Source organism: Stegostoma tigrinum, chromosome 1, assembly GCF_030684315.1.
Source record: "Stegostoma tigrinum isolate sSteTig4 chromosome 1, sSteTig4.hap1, whole genome shotgun sequence".
Classification (NCBI taxonomy): domain Eukaryota; kingdom Metazoa; phylum Chordata; class Chondrichthyes; order Orectolobiformes; family Stegostomatidae; genus Stegostoma; species Stegostoma tigrinum.
In genome coordinates, this window is record NC_081354.1 from 140,889,514 (window position 1) to 140,905,057 (window position 15,544).

General features: G+C 42.4%; 1 protein-coding gene across 2 annotated transcripts in view; it reads right to left on the reverse strand.

Moving 5' to 3' along the window:
• Positions 1 to 13,749, reverse strand: part of mtmr12 (myotubularin related protein 12) — a 79,080-nt gene extending 65,331 nt beyond the window's left edge. For both annotated transcript variants that reach the window (XM_048531256.2, XM_048531246.2), the window contains exon 1: positions 13,616 to 13,749. In XM_048531256.2, the coding sequence (XP_048387213.2) occupies positions 13,616 to 13,684 (69 nt within the window). In that variant the 5' untranslated portion in view covers positions 13,685 to 13,749. The remainder of the gene's footprint in view (positions 1 to 13,615) is intronic.
• Positions 13,750 to 15,544: the final 1,795 nt, after the last annotated feature.

Here is a 15,544-nt window from a genome sequence, read left to right on the forward strand (position 1 = left end):
GTGGTCATATTAGTTAGACGATGCTGTATCCATGCTAACAGAAGACAGAATTAGGACAAGGGGTGCATTTTCAGGATGGCAACCTGTGACTAGTGAAGGGCCACAGGGGTCAGTGCTACGGCCACAATTATTTATGCTACAGTAATGACTTGGATGAGGAAAGTTTGTGGTGACAAATAGGTGGGAAGGCAAGTGGTAAGAATGACTCAGTCTCCAAGCGGATACAGATGGGTGAAGGGAGCAGGCAAAAACTTGGCAGATGGAATGTGAGGAAAACAAGACGTCATACAATTTTAATAGAGGTGCTGATTGTTATTTAAATGGAGAAAGACTGCAGAAAGGATTTGGAAGTCCTCATGCATGAATCACAAAAGGCTAGCATCCAAGTTCAACAGATGATAGAAAGCAAACGGGATGCTGTCTTTTATTTCCAAGGGAACGGTGTATAAAAGTAGCATGGTTTTGCTAAGCTTTACTATGTCGCACTAGTCAGACCAGCTGGAATAATATGAAGTTATGTACCCCTTAGACGAAAAAAAACTTTTACTGGCACTGCAGACAGACCAGAGAAGGCTGGACACCAGATAAGGAGGAGTTGCCTTACGAGAAGAGCTTGTGTAGGTCGGGGCTGCACTTGTTGGAATTCAGAAGAAAGAGACAACCTTATTGTAATACATACAATTTTAGGGGACTAACAGGGTAGATGCGGTTGGGTTGTTTCCCTTGTGAAGTGTCTAAAACCAGGGCATAAACTCAGACTACAGGGTCACACACTTGAGAGAAGGAAATATTCTCAGAATTGTGAATCCATTAAATTCTTTACTGCAGAGAGCTGTTGAGGGTGATTCATGGGAAACATCCCAAAAGATGGCAAAAATCAGAAAACTGGCCAAAGTTTAAATAAAAAGCTACAATCAACTTAAAAACTGAAGAGAGAGAAAGCTCGCTGAAAGCAAAACAAGTGAGTTTCTACTATCTGTTTTTTGAAATTTAGAAAAAGCAATCATTGGTCCTTTACGAAAAGGGGGCCTAAGGAATAAATGATGTAAAACAAAATTTTAAAAAGTGTCACAGAGCTGAAGCACTGACGTAAATACCCAAAATTCCCTGAATTCAGGAAGATAGCAAATGAACTCCTTTATTCAAATAAAAGGAGACAGAATAAAGGAAACTGTAAAGCTAAGTTAACTTAATATGTCACAGGAAAAATGTTAGAAGCTATTGCTGGGCATTTGGATAAGATCAAGGTAATCATTCAAAAATCAACAGTTTGAGGATGAAATCACATTTGTTCAATCTATTGTTTCTTTGAGGTAACAACAGGTGTTCCAGATGAAGGAAATTAGTGTATATACTGGACATATTTCTAGAAGGCATTTGATGCAGAATTTCTTAAAAGATATTACAGAAAATAAAAGCTCATGCTGTAGGGATAACATGGATAGAAGATTGGCTGGTCATCTGGAAGAGAGGCATAAAGGGGCCTTTTCCAGGTTGACAAGATGTAACCAGTAGGGTGCTACAGAGATAGGTGCTGGGACCTCAACTATTTACAATTTACATAAATTATATGAATATGAAGGACTGAAGATATCTTTGTGTCATTAGAAAATTTGGCAAAGATAGGTAGGAAAGTAAGTTATGAACAGGGCTAAAGCTGTCTATATCACTCTCGGCAGAGATCTAACATACATAGCAAAAGGTTGGAAAATGTGAAATTGTCCAGTTTGGGAGAAAGAGTTTAAAAACCCCAATCTAAAAACAGCAAGAGAATGCAGAACTAAGATGCAAAGCAATCAGGATATGCTGGTGCAAGAAGTGTAGAAAGCTAGTATCAAGGCACAGTAATTAGAAAGCTAACAAGTGTTATAATTTATTGACCAAAAAATGGAATACAGATGTAGTAATGTCACAGTTCAGTTATGTAGGCCAAAGAAATAGCTGGAGTACACTGTACAGTAGAGGACACCTAAGAGACAGGTAGGACCCCAGGAATCTAATGTCCTGAATCCAAGAATTTTAAGGGAATTGGCTGCAGAGATAGTGGACACATTTGATTAACATATCCCAGAGCTCACTGGATTTTAGGTGGGCTGCAGTTTGTTTTAAATTCGCTCATAGAACATGGATGTTGCTGGCTGGCCAGCATTTATTGCTGACCCCTAGCTGCCCTGGAGAGGGTGGCAGTGAGCTGCCTTCTTTGATTGGGAAACTGCTAATATAGTGGTCTTGCTAAAGATGGGAGGAAGATTAAAGGAGTCTGCAAGAGGATACAGACAGGTTGAATGAGTGGCGAAAACAAACACTGGTAAAAAGGACAGAGGTAGACAGATTTTAGAAATTAAAAAAGAAATCAGGGAGTTAAAGACTGGAGATGATGCCTAGGACAGAGAAGTCGTCATTTCAGTTGACTGGTGAAGGCGGCTTGAGGGTCTACAATGCCTACTCATGCTCCTGTTTCTTAGGAGTTTTGATTATTTAATGTATTTGTGTTTTATGTATTGTTAAATTTGAACATAACTTCTTCTATCCAATTTGTCTATTTTAAGAGCAGGAAAGTTGCATTTAAAATTTCCTTCCTGTGTCACAGACATTTACTGGACTCAAACAATAGTAAAACAAGAACTGAATCCATCAGTTCTAGTGAATCTAGCTCAGTCGTCTCTGCCTGCCTGGTAGTCCTCACTTGGGCCATTTCTCTCCACACCATTGCATGTCAAAACGGTAATGGCTGGATTCTCTTTGAATTTGAGTGTGTGGTGTGAACATTAGTTGCCACTAATCAGCCCAAAGCTGGATATTGTCCAGGTCTTCCCACACTTTGATATTAACACCTTCAGTAGGAGTTGCAGCAAATTTTGTTGAATACTGTGTATTCAAATCAGCAAACATTTCTACTTCTGATCTTATGATGGACAGGAGGTCGCTGATGAAGCAGCTAACAATGCCTGGGGTGTAGGACACCATCCCAAGGAACTCCCAGAGTAGAGATGACAGATCTGCAGCAAACACAACAATTGTCCTTTGTGCCGGCTGTGACTCCCACTAGTGGAGCACTTGTGCACACCTACACACGCACTTTGGGCCAAGGCTATACTGTGGTAAGGAGTGGTCCTGGTGGAACTCAAATTGAGTGTCAGAGAGCAGGTTGTTCCACTTGATAACGCACTGCTGCTGACCCATTCATGAACTTTGCTGATGGGCGGTTGACTGATGGAGTAATTGGCCAAGTTGGATTTTCCCCTTTGTGTATTAGGCAAACCTAGACAATTTTCCACGTTGCAAATGTGGAGCAGGCTGGAGGAGCTGAATTAGCTATTCCTGTACACAGAAGTAAAACAATTATTTGAAAAAAGAATCAGATCAGATAGAAAATAATAGCTACTCATTTACAGGTCATACCACAAGCTGCATTATTTCATCACACCCAGCCACATAGGAAGGAAATGTTAAATGCAACTGTTCAGCTTCCACACACTAACTCATTCTGGCTCACTGAGCCTGCTCAGTATTCTCCCTCACAACTCAAATGATTTTTAAGACACAATAGATAATTTTACAAGACATTATGCTTTGTGTTAATTTGTTCTGCAAAACATCTAATGAAACCAGTTCTTAAAAGTTATAAATTGCTTCAGTAACAGGCAAAATTATTTCATAATAATACTTCCTGCACTTCTTGCTATGATCTTTGAAAAGTTCAGCAACATTCAGGAAAGTGCAATGTATATTATGGATCATTGATCTTATCCAAGGTTTGGGCATTACATACTTAAACTGTCCAAATGTGCGAGATCAGTAATTTGGCCACTCAACGTGAAACATGTTTCAGTATGAAGCCTCAAAGAAGTATCACATGGACGTCGAGAGATATTCACACACACAGTTTGTTTAAAAGTAATGCTGGCAAACAATGAAAAACATCAGAGATTAGCAGGAACTGCATATGCTGGAGAATCTGAGATAACAAGGTGTGAAGCTGGATGAACACAGCAGGCCAAGCAGCATCAGAGAAGCAGGAAGGCTGACGTTTTGGGCCTCGACCCATCTTCAGAAATGGGGGAGTGGAGAGGGTTCTGAAATAAATAGGAAGAGAAGGGGAAGCGATTAGAAGATGGATAGAGGAGAAGATAGGTGGAGAGGAGACAGACAAGTCAAAGAGGCAGGGATGGAGCTTTTTATCTTGAGCTCATCAGGAGTGGGGCACAAGACGACTTGAAGAAAAAAGTGGACACTAATTTATTCAGTATAAGGATGCTAAATTGGCCATAGTCATGCAAACTGCTGCAATCAGTTGTGAAAGGGGTTTCCCTTCAGACTTTGAAGGAATCCTTCACTTTCAAAGGCCACAAAAGGCCTACACATTGATAGTAACAGCATGTCATGTGCTCTTTCAATATTGCCAGCTTCTTTACCAGTATACCAAAGAAACCATTGACATTTGTAGTATGTTATTCCATCACTGCAATGTAGATAGATCAGAGGTTTGAATCTGTGTATATCAAATTCATAAACTGAACCTGTGCAGTGCCAACATCTTTGGCAACTACCATGAAAAGCACATCTTCAGTGCAACAAAGAGAAAAACTCCTACTCCAAAAGATGCTTACAATCTGTCGTAGAGACATTTGAAATTGTAGAAAAAGGCTTATTTTAAAATTCATTCACCAGACGTGGACATTGCTCACTAGGCCAGCATTTGATTCCCATCCCTAATTTGGGGAGAACATTTAAAAAAGGTCAAACACATTGCTGTGGGTCTACAGTCACATTTTGCCTGCAGAATTCTGTCCCTAAAAGGAAAGAGCATTGGTGAACCAGACAGTTTAATTTTCATCCATGCCGGCTGCTTGCAGACCTTTGCCAGATATGACAGGAAGTGTGGCAGTGGTGAACGCTGCTGTGTCACAGAGCCAGCAACCCAGGTTCAACGTCAGCCTTGGACATGTGGAGTTTGCATATTCCCCATGGTTTTCCTCCAGGTATTCCAGTTTTCCACCACAGTCCAAAGATGGGCAGGCTAAGCGGATTGGCCATGGTAAAATCCCCATACAGTGATATGAGGGATGGACCAATCTGGGTAGGATGCTCTTAGGAGGGTTTGTTAGGAGAATTCTCCATATTTCTGGATAAATGCACACAAATGCAAAACAGAACACTCCTTAAACCTTAGCCAAACAGCCTTGTTGGAGGCAGTGGTGAAGTCGCAACATCAATGGACTGGAGACCCACTATCTCAGGCTGATGTTTGAGAACACATGTTTGCATCTTGCCATGGCAATTTAAATTCAGTTAAATGAAAATCAGAAATTAAGACTCTGAGGAGCATGAAACTACTGCTCGGAAAAAAAATCCATCTGACTCACTATGTTCCTTCAGGGAAGGAAATCTGCAATCTTTACCTGGTCTCACCCACATGACTCCAGTCCCACAGCAATATGTTAACTCTCAACTCACCTCCAAAAATGGTCTAGCAGGTCACTCAGTTCAAAGACAGCTAGGAATGGCCAATAGTGCTGGCCAGCCAGTGATGCCCACATCCCACAAGTGAATCAAAAATAAAAATCAATAAAGACATCAGAAATACCTCTTTACTTCACTGCAAATTTAAGGATTTCCATAATAGGAGGGCCTCCCAAAGTCCACATTATGGACTTTGGATATTCCCTTGTAATCACCCTAAGATGGCAGAGGCTTGTTTTTCTTTCCACTTAGCAGGAGCCATCTCGGAATAGTGTGTGCAGTTTTGATCTCCTTTTTGGAGGAAGAATGCTCTTGCTCGAGGGAGTGCAGCAAACATTTACCAAGCTGAATCCAGGACTGACATCTGAGGAGAGATTGGCTGGTCGGTGACTGTTTTCACTTGAGCTCAGACGAGTGTGGGCGGGGGTGGATCTCAGAGACAAAATTCTAACAGGGCTGGGCAGGGTAAACGCAGGGAGGATATTCCCAATGGTGGATGTGTCCTAAACCAGGCAGTCACAGTACAAGGATTTGGGGTAGATGATTTAATTCAAAGATGAGGAGACATTTCTTCGCCCAAAGAGTGGTGAGCCTGTGGAATTCATTACCACAGGAAGTAGTTGATGCCAAAACATGGAATGTATTCAAAAGGTGGCCAGATATAGCAAATAGGGCAAATGGGCTCAAGGTTATGGGGGGAGAAAAAGCAGGATTTAAGCTGGTGAGTTGGACAATTAGCCATAATTGTGAATGACAGAGCAGGTTTGAAGGGCCAAATGGCCTCCTGCTGCTCGTATCTTCCATGTTTCTATGTCAGGAAGACATCAGAAAGCTCTGGCTAGGAAACTATGGCAGGAGTTAGAGAGGGGAGGAACTATTCACTCGAAATGGTACTTGCAGTTAATGGTGTTCCACAAGTCTTGTACTCCACAAGCAGTGGCAAGATGACATGATTTGGCTCTACACTGGTTTTTCCAGAATGTTCCTCAACTTCATGCCTATTTGTAGATGGCAGCAAAAGTCAAAATCCACTTTTGACAAATCATTAACTGACCCAGTATGAACTATTTTGAAGCAGAGAGTGACAAGATTTTAAAAGCCAATTTAAAAAAGTTTAGATACGGGAAAAAGACAGGGTCTGAAATGAAGTTTGATCACAAATCAGGAATGACCTAACTGAAGAGATAATGGGAACTGCAGATGCTGGAGAATCCGAGGTAACAGAGTGTGGAGCTAGATGAACACAGCAGGCCAAGCAGCATCTTAGGAGCACAGTTAGAACTGACTTGAGGGGCAAAATGCCAGCTCCCATTCCCTTGTTGCTATCTTTACAGTATTTAACATTAGTGCAAACCAAAACAGTTCCACATACATTTAGATTTCAGCCAAGGTCAAAATTTTACACAAGGTAAATCCCTACACTAGAAAGTCTCCCGAGTAGACCTGATGTCAGGTCAAACCAGGCATTGGATTCAAGCAGCAATTACATTATAAAAAAGTGACGCTTGACACAGGCACTGTAGTCATCTGTATAAATGCAACTTTAAAGGAGCGAAACAATTGTAAATACCAAGAGAAGAGAAACAAGGTGCTACTTAAGAGTGTAACATCAAGACGCTTAGATTACACATTCAAAAGTCTGAAGGGTTACAGTCAAATATAAGTCTAGCTTAATATTTGTGCAGCAGAGGGCACATCACATAGCAGCATTGATCCAAAAGGCAGGTTTTCCAGACTCTTATTTTATTTCGTGAATGCAGTCCCAGATCCAGTTAGTCTCAAGTGAATAGGCCACCACCTACTGTCAGGGGAATGCCCTTAGTATTGTGCAGCATCAATCCTGTCTCTCAAGTGCATAAGGGATTTGTATTCAGAGCCCAAGTGGAGCAAGCTCTCTAATGCAGAGGACTCAGTCTTGCCCGGTCTAATGAGGATCACACTCACTCTAGTAATTAAAGTTTGACAGATGACATTTGTCACAAGGAAGCCATTAGTTACTTCTCATGTTTCCCATTCTTCAACCCAAAGGTTGTCTGCTGTCAATCTTGCTCAACAAAGTTGCTTCATATGGCATGGCAAGACCAAACAGGTTGTCTAGACAGATAAGCAGGGTGCAGCGCAGTAGTTTCATCCATGTGGATTTCTGTCATTTCACAGATGACTAGGGGGCAGGATGTTTGAGAGACAGCCAAGGATTGTTGAGCAAAGGGTTCCAATTATGATGTAATTGAGGGACTATCAAGATGATGTGTGATAACCAGCAAGAGACAGATGGACAGGACTCTGCTGCAGGGTATAACAGAGCAAGCGCTGAGGCCAAAATGTTGCGGCAGCATCATATGACAGTTCCTGGACGTCTCTGCAGGAGTTCCTCAAGGTATTATCTTCAACCCAACCATCTTCAGCTGCTTCAATAACCTTCCCTCCATCAGGTCAGCAGTGGGAATGTTTGCAGACTACTACGCAACGTTCAGCATCATTCATGACTCTCTAGATACTGAAGCAGTCCCTGTTCAAAGACAAGCAGCTCTGGACAATGTCCAGGCTCAGGCTGACAAGTGGCAAGTGACATCCGCACTAAACAAAATGCCAGGCAATGACCCCCATCACCAATAAGAGACAATCTAACGAACACCACTTGGCCATAGCATCACTAAATCCCCCATTATCAACCTCCTGGTTGTTATCATTGACCAGACACTCAACTAGACTCACCACATAAATACAGTGGCTGCAAGAGCAGGTCAGAAGCTAGGAATATTGTGGCAAGTAACTCAGCTCCTGACTCCTCAAAGCCTGTCCACCATCTACAAGGCACAAGTCAGCAATGTGATGGAATACTCCCCACTTGCCTGGATGAGTGCAGCCCCAACAACACTGAAGAAGCTTGACACCATGCAGGACAAAGCAGCCCGCTTGATTGGCACTACATCCACAAACATTCACTCCCTCCACCACCAATGCTCAGAGACTGCAGTGTGTACTATCTACAAGATGCACGGCAGAATTTCAAAGATCCTTAGTTAGCACCTTCCAAACCTACAACCACTTACATCTAGGAGGACAAGGGCAGCAGACATATGGGGACACTACCACGTCTAAGCCCCACACCATCCTGACTTGAAAATATATCATTCCCTCACTGTTGCTGGGTTAAAATCCTGGAATTCCCTTCCTACTGGCACTGTGGGTCAACCTACAACTGGTGGACTGCAGCAGTTCAAGAAGGTAGCTCACCACGCACACCTACAAGGGATGGGCAAGAAATACCCGTCAGCCAGCCAGTGACACCCACATCCCACAAATGAAGAGAGGAAAAAAATCCAACAGGTTCAGTTGGTTGGTCATTTCTGGTTTTGAGTTTTACAGCTGTTTTCTTCAGAGTCTCCAGAAGGATAATGTTTATTTTCGATTCTTATTTGGCACTGGAATTGTGATGGTGGAATACACTGGATATGGTTTTAGAGGGATTCAGTAATGAGACTCTGTGCTGCATTACTGTGTAAAGTTCAGAAAATAAGGATCTGGTCCAGGGTATAGAAATATGGAGCTGGGGTGATGCAGCAGATGTCATAAACACAGATAAACTTCAAAGAGATGTGATTGTTGGCAGGTCATTTGTACACATGTTGAACAGTGTTGGGGTAGCACTTACTCCTGCCCTAGTCTGTTAGTCATTCTCCTTTGTCCAAAGTGGAAACTAACTGTTAGCAACAGGTAAGACATTGAATCAAGGTTCTCTATCCCCTTGACTGGATGCAATGCAACCTTTTACATTGCATTAAGTGGATTTGAGGATTTCTCTAAACTAGAAACGTACAAAGCATTAATCACTCAAACCGCTTCTTTACAAACAATTATAGCAAAAGCAACTATCTTAGCTATAACATTCAAGTTTCATTAGAATGGGGGGGGGGGGCATTTTTTTTTTAAGTTTATTCACAGGATGTGGATATTGCTGGCAAGGTACAACAGGTACTGCAAATCTGATTGTCTTTGAAATCACGCCTGTAATTGTATTAATGATACCACCCAATACACCATTTGAAGATATCAAGTATGGTGGGTTAAACTTTAAATCTTTTACAATGACAAAAATCACAACATAGAATTAGGCCACCTGGTCAGTTGTGTTGAACCCAACTCTGAATAATCATTTTATCCATTCTGTCATCATCTACCAGGAACCTAGCCACCCTTTACCACAAACAAACTGTACATTCTAGACCCTGACAAGGCACTGCATGAAAAAAGTCTCTCGCAAGCCACTTGCTTCTTTATTAGTTACTTTAAAACCTGTTCCTTATTGTAAATCCTTTTGTGAAGGGAATAGTTTCTCCCTATATACACTGCCCAGACCACCCATGATTTTACCACATCGATCTGCTCTCCTCTCAAAACTGCTTTTAAACAAAAAGTCGGGGGGGAAACAAGTTCGAAGCTTTTCAGATCTATCTTCGAAGCCACATGGGTCTTAGGTCTAAAGTATCTAAGTGCCAGATACAAATCAAAGGTTTAATCAATTAACTAACTTCCATCTTGATGCCACTTCGTTGAAAACCTTATAAAATATCCAGCAAAATAAAAGTAGAGATTTTGAGTCTTACAATATTAAATAAAGCCAGAACTTTGCCAGGTTTCTCAGAGAAGTATCCTAGGCCCAACTATCTCAGCTACTTCCCTCGGGTGGAGATGTTTGCTAATGATAGTGCCAAATCAAGCATCACTGGAACTCCTCAGATACTGAAGCAGTCAGAGAGATATACAGCACCAAAACATCCCCTACAGTCCAACTCATCCAAGCTGTTTAGATATCCTAAATTCACGTAGTCCCATTTGCCCGCATCCCTTTAAAGCCTTCCAATTCATTTACCCATCCACATGTTTTCAATTGTAATTGCACCCATCTCCACCACTTCCTCTGGCAGTTCATTCTATACACACATCACCCTCTGCACAAAAATGTTGCCTCTCAAGTCCCTTTTAAATCTTTGCCCTCACCTTAAAACCTATGCTGTCTAGTTCTGGCCTCCCCTACCCAGGGAAAAGGCTTTAGCTATTCATTCTATCCAAGCCCCTCGTGATTTTATAAACCACTATAAAAAGGTCACTCCTCAGCCTCCAACTCTCCAAGGAAAATAGCCCCAGCCTATTTCTGAGGAAGGGTGACCGAACCCAAAACTAACTTTTTTCCTTCACAGATGCTGCCAGATCTGCTGAGCTTTTCCAGCAACTTAGTTTTTGTCCCAACCTATTCAGTCTCTCCCAACAGCACAAACCCTCCAACCCTGGCAACATCATTGTACATCTTTGCTGAACCCTTTCAGGTTTCACATCTTTCCAATAGTCCATGTCCAAACACAGCAAATCTTGGACAATAGACTAGAATCCCTACAGTGTGGAAACAGGCCCTTCAGCCCATCAAGTCCACACCACCCCTTGCAGCATCCCACCCAGACCCATCCCCCTATAACCCACACACCCCTGAACACTACAGGAAATTTAGCATGGCCAATCCCCCTAGCCTGCACATCTTTAGACTGTGGGAGGAAACCGGAGCACCCAGAGAATGTCTGTGTGCGGAGTTTGCACAGTCGCCCAAGGCTGGAATCGAACCTGGGTCCTGGCTGCTGTGAGGCTGCAGTGCTAACCACTGAGCCAACGTACCGCCCCAATATTCTGGTTTAGGCTGACAAATTGCAAGTAGCAAACACAAGTGCCAGTCAATGACCATCTCCACAAAAGAAAATCTAAATATTATATATTCAGTGGCATTACTGAAACTCCTATAATCAACATTGAGGGTTATCATTGACCAGAAACTGAACTGGACCAGCCATAAATACAACAAAGGCCACAAGTAGCATTCCCACTAATTTTCTTTTCTTCATGGATGTCTGAGGACCACACACACCAAAGACTTCTGGAAGCAGAAGTCTCCAGAAGCACTGCTTCTAGAGCTTAGACGGAATGCTGGATACAATAACAGATCAGAGGCGAGGAATTCTGCAGTGAGCAACTCTCAACTCCGCAAAGCCTGTTCATTCTTTACAAGGAAGGGAGAGCAACAGAATACTCCTTACATGTTTGATACACACAGCTCTAACAATACTCAAGACAACTGGCACCTTCCAGGACCAAGTAGCCCACTCAGTTAGAACTCTGTTTAACACCTTTAATAATAACATTTAAAAAGAAACAGTCACTCCGTCCACCAGTATGTAAAAGTAAGGTGAAGGTGCCATTGTCCTGTGGGACTGCAGTACCACTCACAGAGAGACACAGATGGTGAATTAACCAGAGGGTCACTACATGTCAGTCAAGGGGAAAGATTGAGCAAAAGAAAGAATCCTTCATGGTAACCTCAGCCAGCGTGGAAATTGAACCCATACTGTTGGGTATCACTGTGCATTGCAAGCCAGTCACACACAACTCCCCTCAAAGGCTCCTTCAACTGCATCTGCCGAAACCCATAACTATCATCTACAAAGACATGGGAACATCATCATTGGAATCCCTCAGAGATAAGGATGACTCGCTTCCATTCAAGAGGAATCCATAGCTGGCTACACGGACCAGTGCAGCTTCCACGGGCTGTTACACTTGGGGCAGGTGGTGGTCATGGGAGGGAGTAGATGGGCAATGGTGTGGCAGCATGCTTGTTATGCTGTTTTCACCTGGCTTCCACTTTTTCCACCCCGACTGAGGTGCTCGATGCCTTTTGACGTTATGATGTGGAGGTGCCAGTGTTGGACGGGGGTGGACAAGGTCAAAAATCACATGACACCAGGTTATAGCCCAACAGGATTATTTGAAGACACAAGCGTTCCAAGGCTCTCACCTGAAGGAACAAGACTCTGAAAGCTTGCATCTTCAAATAATCCTCAGACTATAACCTGGTGCTGTATGATTTTTGACCTCCCAGATGCTGCAGACTATCACCTAGAAGACAATGGGAACACCATCTGCTAGTTCCCCTTCAAAGCACACATACTCTCCTAACATGGAACTACATTCCTGTCACAGGTATTCATTCCCTAACAGCTCTGTGGGCGTACGTACATTACAGACTGCTGCAACTCAAAAAAAAGGTAGCTCACCAAAGGAATTAGGGATGGGCAATAACAGCAACACCCACATCCTGTAAACAAACAAATAAGGAAGTAATGTTGGCTAAGATAATTAACAACTGACAAACAAAAATAAATCAACAATAACTTGTTTAAAGTTGTTCACTGACAGCAGATAATATTGAACATATTGACATTCAGTAGCAAGTAACTGAATCTAGAGGCTAAGTTGACAGCAACTAAATGAAGCAAATGGCATACAATTCGTGGAGACACCTATCCAATACATTCTACACAACTTATTCCATGAGACAGAGACAGAGACACAGAGACACAGAGAGACACACAGACAATGCCCGATATTCCTCACTAATCTCAAACTGCACATTTCATAAACATCACTGCTTAAAAATAAATTGCAAAAATACTTTATCAAAATAAGACACCTTTTAAAATAAAGACAGTTCATATTACGTAAACTTTTGGAAAAGTTTTTTTGCACTGTGCATTACGAGCAAATATGCAGACATTAAAGAATTATGCGCGGTACACTCTTCTATAAAGAAGTGTTGGCTCCACTAAAATGCAACTGTAAGCCTGAATACATGTTCTATTTTATTCCATGAGAAAGCTGACCCAGTAAAAACTCCTGTGAGACCTCACCTCTGCTCTCCAATAAAATCAAGGAGCCTCCAACTTCTTCGCATTACAATAATAACCTAGATCACAAAAATATGAAATAGCTCATTAAAAACGAGGTAACACAGATCCCCACAGCATGCGTAGCGCGATCATGTCAAGAACTGCTACTGCATGTACGACAGCACATTGGCATATTTATTACTCTTCCTGTTGTTCCTGACCTCATTTAAAGACACACAGAGTCAGAAAGTACTGCAAAGCTAGAAGCATGCCAGGCCTTCAGGCATAGTTTAAACTGTTGTTAAAGGAATAAACAGCCACCGCGCCCTGTCGGCAGGTTCCCCTCAAGCCTTCAGTAGCATGAGATTCAGCCGCAAGATTCCTCCTTCTGGCTTTTAAAATTAATTTCAAAAACCATGAAAAGGTGCAAACAGACTGACCTCCGGTGAAACGTAAGACACAAATGAGGGTTTCGCCGTTTTTCCACCTCCTGAACCTAAGCTAAGCATTTTGAGCGTGGTTATTTTCCGGGTTACTTTGTGGCTGTTTGCTCAGGTGCTGCTTCCACCGATTAAACTTGGCTCAGCCCCAGGCCCAGGCCCCGCCTCCTGCCCCCTCTGATTGGCTTCGCTATCGCGATCAAAATTCCGTTTCCGAACAGTCCCGGGCTGCGCGACCTCTGATTGGTTAGCCTCTGTGTCAATCACCGCTCGCCCCACCTCTTGGTCATTCCTTCCCCTTCTTGCATTCAACTCTCCATTTAAGGACTTAGAAACCAACGGCCCCTCGACTTATTGGTCGGCTAAAATGCCAATCGCTATTGGCTGTGTACAACATCGCTTTCTATCCCGGAAAGAAAAGATTTGAAGGTGGTTTGAAAAGTTTTTTTTTAAATCCCGTTGCTGCATTAACATTGCAGCTTCGAGTGAGTGCATAACCACTGAACACTCGGAGCGAGTTAGGACAGATAGATAGCCGCGCAGTTAAATAGATCTAGAGACCGTAATGCCAGCCAATGTCTGTGCTGCATCTGGAATTGTATTCCGCACAATGAATGAAAGACTGAGCCTTCTCGCGACTGGGTTAGTGCAGGGACAGGTTAGACAAAAGGGACAAGTCCAGGAAGGCATGTAAACGGCAGCAGAAGAGCACCACATTGCAAGAGTTTAGGAACCAGAAGCCAGTGTAGATCAGCGAGTGCAAGGGTGATAAGTGCAAGTGAAACATTTGCATTTTATAAAATTAAAAATAGCAAATGCTGGAGAAACTCAGCAGACCTGGCAGTATCTGTGAGAGAGAAACAGTCCATGTTTCGAATACAAAGACTTCTTCAGCACCGCCTATTGTATTTTCTAGATATGCGGCTTCTGGAGCACTTTGCTTTTACTTGCATTTTGTAAAGTTCCTTGCGTGACCAGGTTGTTCCAAAGCGCCTTCCAACCAATCAAGTGCGTTGCAAGTCTCCACTCGCTTGTCGTGACGCGAGAACCGCGGCAGTCAAACTCCCAACAAATTCCCACCAACCGCGCTGTGATAACGATCAGTCCTTCTGTTTCTGAGTTATTTTAATGATTTGTTTAGTGGATAAAAATTGGCCCGGAGTATGGGTATCTGAATACGAATGTGTTAAATAACTCTGCACCATTCAAATTATTTCTTGTTTGATTAGGATTTCACTTTTCATTACTCATTTTAAATATATCTGCCTGTTTAACTAGCCCACCCACATCTTCTTTCCCGAATTGTTTCAATGACGATGCTTTGTTTCGGAGCCTCAAGTTTAAAACCGGGCATGGAACTCAAAACAGGAAGGAAAATTAATCAAAAGCTGTTATCAAAGTACAAGGGAAGGAAATTAGTAAAATGGAAGTTGGTCTGGCATGAATATGATGCTAAAACCTTCATTTACGTGTATTGCGCAAATCTCAACACTTTAAAATAACGATCCAGAAATTGTGGCAGTTGTAAACTGTGAGAGCTCATCACTGATGCATGTATTATCCATGCATTCACTGTTAATTACAAAAATCTGGAAAGTGCTGACAGTGAGACCCTGTTGCTTTGGGATGATGGATGAAAAATTGGATTGAATATCACACTATTCACCTGCAAAAACTTACGAATACATCAAATCTTGTTCAGTCATAGAATGGTAAAAGCTTGGAATAGATGGATGTTTGATGACCGATTTGGACTTGATAGGCTGAAGGCTCTCTTTCTGTAAAAACCCTATGACTGTATTGGAAGGATGCCATTCAGCCCACCATATCTGTGCTGACACTCGAAGTTAAAAACTACCTAATCTCACAACCTGCCTTCCCTCACATAGCCCTTCACATTCTACCTTTTATAATCATCATCCAATCCCT